General features: G+C 45.5%; 1 protein-coding gene across 1 annotated transcript; it reads left to right on the top strand.

Annotated features, from left to right (window-relative positions):
- The first annotated feature begins 475 nt into the window (after positions 1-475).
- SMIM42 (small integral membrane protein 42) lies at positions 476-835 on the top strand. Its single transcript, XM_064283178.1, is given in 2 exon segments — positions 476-506; positions 509-835. Coding segments are annotated over 2 exon segments (207 nt in total). The 3' UTR covers positions 685-835.
- The last annotated feature ends 4911 nt before the right edge of the window (positions 836-5746 follow it).

Below are 5746 nucleotides of genomic sequence, written 5' to 3'. Positions count from 1 at the left end.
TCTATAACTATTTCAAAATAAAAAGTTTTTTGAAAAAAGAACTGAAGGGCCATCTTCAGAGGCAGTTGGGAAACTCACTTTTCAATCTGTAGGCCATACATGACAATAGGTGGTGGTGCTCAGAGGGCAGAGGTTTCTGGACTGAAACCTTCAGCTCAGATACTAGCTTCACCCTCAAGTGACATCACTAAGCCTCAGAAGTTCTGTCCACCACCCAGAAATTTTGCCAATTGAACTATCACCCCAGGACTGTGTTTGCGTTGGAAGCAGTTTAAACTTGCTGTGCAAACTCCTTTGCCTGTTCAGTTACATTCAAAGGGAAATGGTCCCAAATGAAGAACAGGATCAGTGGATTGGGCACACCTCCACACCCATTCACAGGATATAACAAGATCAAGCACAATTCTCTTGGCGTTTGCTTGGTTCTGTAGGTAGTCAGCTCACACCAGATATCTCGGCTTTCTTGGTGAAACCCATGTCTTCCCCACAACTTCATGCCTTCTTATGGGGTCAGGTACACTCACCACTGCCATATCCGATCCTGCTTCCCTAGTAAAAGCTCTCTTTTTTGCATTCCTGGTGACCCTGGTCACTCTCCTCATCCTGGTCTGGAATGTAACCAGAGGCAAAGGCAACAAGAACATGGAACCGGGCCCAAGAAAGAAGGCAACACTACTGACATGAAGATCTTCATCTCTTGGAGATTCCGTTGAGGTGAACAGCTGGAGGCCCAAGAGGTAGAAACATCTTGGCACTATTTTAGAACTAGAACCTCAGAAGGAAGAGACGCTTTAGATACCCAGTTCTCCCACTGCCAGACACTGCCCCCAGACCCCATCTTTCCCCTCTACCACCACCTCCATTTTAATTCACATACCTCCTGTTGGTTTTAGGTTCATCCAGGCTCCTGAGTCTGGATGCCGTCTCTCTGTGGATCTTCTAAACTTAAGTAATAAATGGCTCTTGATTTCTACATTAACAGAGGAAAGGAATCGAATAAATGGCAATTTAAAAATGGGTTACAAAGCCCAAACATTATTTTTTAAATTGGGAAATGTTGACTATAGAGAATTTCAATTATCGGGAGCTGAGATCATCTCAAACCATGTAATAAAGACATACCAGCAGTTTGGTTCCAGAAGATTCTTGAAACGGAGCCATGCACCCTATTCTGAAGTCTAGGTAGAATCCGCCTCTCACCTAATGCTAGGAATAAAGAACATTTCCTCTCAAAATGACCTGAAGCTCCAGCACGTTCTCTCCTCTTCTTCCCCACCCTCACTTCAACTTTGTGGGTGACGAAACTTTAAAATATGTTACAAAATGATAATTTTTCTTTTTTTTATTTTTTCTGAATTTGGAAGAAATTAACTCCCTTTTCAAATGAAATAAATTAAATGTAAAGGAGAAGTTTTTGTTTGTTTTTTAATCACAGGGTAACCCCAGGGTAACCCTTTCAATGAAGCTTGGGTTACCCTTGGGAAATTTGACCATTTGCCTCAAAGGAATGAGAATTTTTCTAGGGGAAAACCTCTATGCCTAACCCATTGTTAACTCCTCCTCCTACGAGCATCATAGCAGGTATCCCTCTGCCTCCACCCCTCACACGTGCACTAGACTCTGAAAGTCTCAATCCGACAGCCTTCAAAGGTTTTCCCATTGCTTAGAATCATGGGACTGTGTTTAACCTACTGGAAGAATAAGTCCCCTCTAGTATTTGCATCATGTAGTCTGTCTCTCAAACCCATGGGTCAGGTCACTCTTTCACCTCCAATTTAGCTCATGAAAACAGAGGAGCTTTGATAACTTGGTGATGAGCAGAGCCTAGTGGAGCTTCCCGACCTAAGGGGAGGATTGAGTGCACCTCCGGTCAGGACTCCAACCTGTCTTCTCGAGTGCTTGTTGTTATTGGTCTTGGTGGTGGTGATGGTGGTTGGTTGGTTTGTGGTTGCTCAGCTTCAGCAGACACAGACCACAGGAGGCTGACTGATGGGATTTGTTACGGGTTAAATTGTACCAGTACCAATTGCCTTCAAGTGAATCACACCCATGTTGATAGCAACCCCATGTGTGCAGAGTAGAACTGCTCCATGGGGTTTTCAAGGCTGTGACCTTTCCGAAGCAGATCACCAGGCCATTCTTCTGAGGCACCTCTGGGTAGGTTCAAACCACCAACCTTTCAGGTAGTAGTTGAGCACTTAACCATTTGTACCACCCGATTCCGACTCATAGCAACACTATAGAACAGAGTAGAACTGCCGCACAGGGTTTCCAAGGGACAGCTGCCGACCTTTTGGTTAGCAGCCAAGCTCTTAACCCCTGAGCCACCAGTGCTCCTTTTTATCACCACCCTCTAAATATGTGTTGAATCTTAACCCTTAGCATGTGCATGTGATCCTGTTTGGAAGTAGTGTTTTCAGTGTTATACTACTGAGGCCATACCCGAGTTGGGTGGGTCCTAAACCAAATCACTTCTGAGTTATAAAACGAGCAGATTAGACACAGAGGCATGCATACACAGGGAAGGACAGGTGCCAACAGAGGATCGCTAAGAAACCAAGGAACGTTCAGAGCTACCAGCAGGAGGGAGTCAACATGACCAAAACCCTTATATAGGCTTGTAGCCTCTGGAACTATGAGAAAATACATTTCCGTTTGTTAAAGCCACCTACTCATGGTATTTCTTTTTTTTTTTTTTTCTGTAATGTTAAAAAAAAAAAACACACCAACACATTTGCCAACACAACTTGCTCATTTATAACCCAATAACATTAATTACATTTCTCAGGTTGTGCCGTCATTATCCTGTCTCTTTCCAAAATATTTCATCGCCATTAACACAAACTCAGTGCTCCCCAAACAAAAAGTCCCTCTTCCCTCCCACCCCTGGTAACCATTAATAATCTTGGGTTTCTATATATTTGCTTTTTTCATATAAGTGAGATTATATAGCATTTGTCTTTTTGTGGCTGACTCATTTCACTCAGCACAATGTTTTCAAGGTTCATCCATGTTGTGGCATGGATCAGAACTTCATTTCTCTTTACAGCTGAGTAATATTCCATTTTATGTATATAAACTAACCCACTGCTGTCGAGTCGATTCACCAAGTTTTATTTATCCATTCATCTGTTGATGGACATTTAGGTTGTTTCCACTTTTTGGCTATTGTGAGAAATGTTGCAATAAACGTTGGTGTACAGGTTTCTATTTGCATTCCTGCCTTCACTTCTGGGTATTCACCTAGGGTTGGGATTCCTGGGTCATATGGTAACTCTATGTTCAACTTTTGAACCACAGGTAGAGCTGACTGTTTTCCACGTTGGCTCTACCATTTTATATTCTTATCAGCAATGGATGAGGGCTCCAGTTTCTCCACAGCCTCACCAACATTTGTTGTTTTTCTTTTTGATCATTGCCATTCTAATGGGAGTGAGGTGGTATCTCATTGTGAAACGCCTTCTGGCCAAGGAAGACGTATCCCTCTTACCTCTTGCAGCTTGGCCCCTTCCTTCATCAGAGGCTGCTAACATTCCTGGAAAGCTGGCTAGCCACCCTTTCTCAATCCAACATGTCTGCTGGGGAAACATAACTCCAGAGAGGGGTTCTGGAATTGGGGGCTGGTTCTGGGAGTGGAGTGGGAATGGTGCCTTGGGATGAATGTGAATGATTTCCATGCATCTCTTAGTCAAAGAGGAGTTACACAAAAGGCCTCTGCGTGCCTGAGGGCTGGAAGAGAGATCCCTAGTGCTCCTAACACGCCAGATTTCTCTCCTGCCCTGCAAATGCCACTAGTCACCTGACAAATTTATTGAGCTCTTACTATACAGCAAGCTGTGTCCTGGGTGCTAGGGATACCCGAGAAAGGGACCCGTCTTCTCTCTCCTAGAGCCTATACAGTATAGTTGGATGGATGTCAACGAAATAGTCGTATAGCTGAGTGTTTAATTATAAACTGAGAAAAGCGCTCTGAAAAAAGAGCCGTGGTTTTATGAGAGTGTATATCAAGGGACCCTGACAGGCTGGAGAGGGCTTCCCTGAGGAAGGAACGCTTGGGCTGAGAGCTGAAGAATGAGGAGGTAAAAGGTAAGGGAGAGAATGGTCATGGCATACTACATAGATCAACATGTTCAAAGGTCCTGTAATGGGAGGAGTGGTTGTATGAATGGAATAGAAAGGTGGTCGGTTGTTTTGGAGCACAGGAAGTGAGCATGAGCGTGGGGCAGCAACATGCGGCTGGAGAGGTATGTAGGGCTGGATCTCACCAAACCCTGGCGGGCAATTATAATGCTCAGAAACGGGCTGTGGAGTGGGGGTAGTACCCTAAGGATCCTTCCAGTTCACACCTTCCTTGATTTAATGACTATGCCCATGTGTTGTAGGACTTCTAGGCTGAGCTGAAGGAACCCTGGTGCTGTAGTGGTTTAAGCACCGTTAACCAAAAGATCATCAGTTTTAACCCACCAACTGCTCCATGGGAGATAGATGTGACATACTGCTTCTGTATAGATGACAGTCTTGAAAACCGTACGGGGCAGTACTACTCTGTCCAATAGGGTCGCAATGGGTCGATGCATAGGCAATGGTTTTGTTGTTGTCGTTGTTTCTTTTAGGCAGGGTTGTTCCCTACTTCTCAGGGACTATAGGTCGCCCTCCTCTAATGAAGCCCAGAGCAATTTTCTTCTATCCCCCAGACCCTCCTTGCACCCCAATCTCCTCCCTCACTCCACCTTCTTAGTTTCATCTCCACTTGGGACTTAATGACAAACCAGCCAGACTGCATTATAAGCCTATGCCCACCAGGTGGCAGCAAAGAATCGGAAAAACAGGTCCTTGCAGAAGCCTTGTAGGGAAAGGGACCCTCTGCTTTACACTTCTGATTGCTGGGAAGGACATTGGGTTCCTCCCTCTAACTCCATGAGAGGCTATAATCATGTCATTCACAAGAATGTGAATCTCTTATCCAGAAGTTTTCATATTACATTGAGCGTCAATTATATTCGGGCTCTTAACTACTCTTGAAAAAGTCATTACCACCCTACAGGTGGGAAATTGAGACTCAGAGCTTAAATAGAGAGGTTGTTTATTTGCCCAGAGTCTCACAGCAGAGCCCAGATGACTGTGTCTCTCCCTTAGGGCCTCCTGCATTAGTCATGGAATAAGGTATGCCCTGCTTTGAGGAAGCACTTCTTACCCCGTCAGAAACCTTTTTGCTCTAAAATGCCAGCTGGCATGAGTCTGGGTTGTTCTCTATGGGATGTGAACAGTGACTGCTGTGCCCTGTCCCACCCCTTCTGTCTCCTATGACTTCTTCCAGGCACCCGCAGGGGGGCCTGTTCTAGGCTACAGGTCCTGAATCTAGAGGGATGAAGCCAACAGGTGCTGGCCACCATGACATATCCAGTGCATAGCAGGGACCTGAGGGAGAAGGCAATGAAAAGGAGTAAGACATTGCTCCACCCTCAGGGACCTTCCAACCCAGATGTGGCTAAGGGCCTCCCCTTGGGCCAATAACCATCCAAGGTGGTTTCTGAGACAGGCCAAGTGGTGTACTAACGGACTGCTGTAGGCATTTTGCAGCCAGAGGGGCACCTGTGGGCTGGAACAATCAGGGAGGGCTTCCTGAAGCAGGTGAAATGTTGGACAACCTGGACCTAAAAGCAGAAGGGAGCCCGTGAGGCACGAAGGTGGGGAGTGAGCCCTCATGATGCAAGTGGGGAAACAATGGGAGATCTGGATTAGAGGG

This window comes from Loxodonta africana, chromosome 3 (assembly GCF_030014295.1).
Source record: "Loxodonta africana isolate mLoxAfr1 chromosome 3, mLoxAfr1.hap2, whole genome shotgun sequence".
NCBI lineage: Eukaryota > Metazoa > Chordata > Mammalia > Proboscidea > Elephantidae > Loxodonta > Loxodonta africana.
Note: the sequence above shows the minus strand (reverse complement) of the source record. Positions and strands in the feature narration are given on the sequence as shown.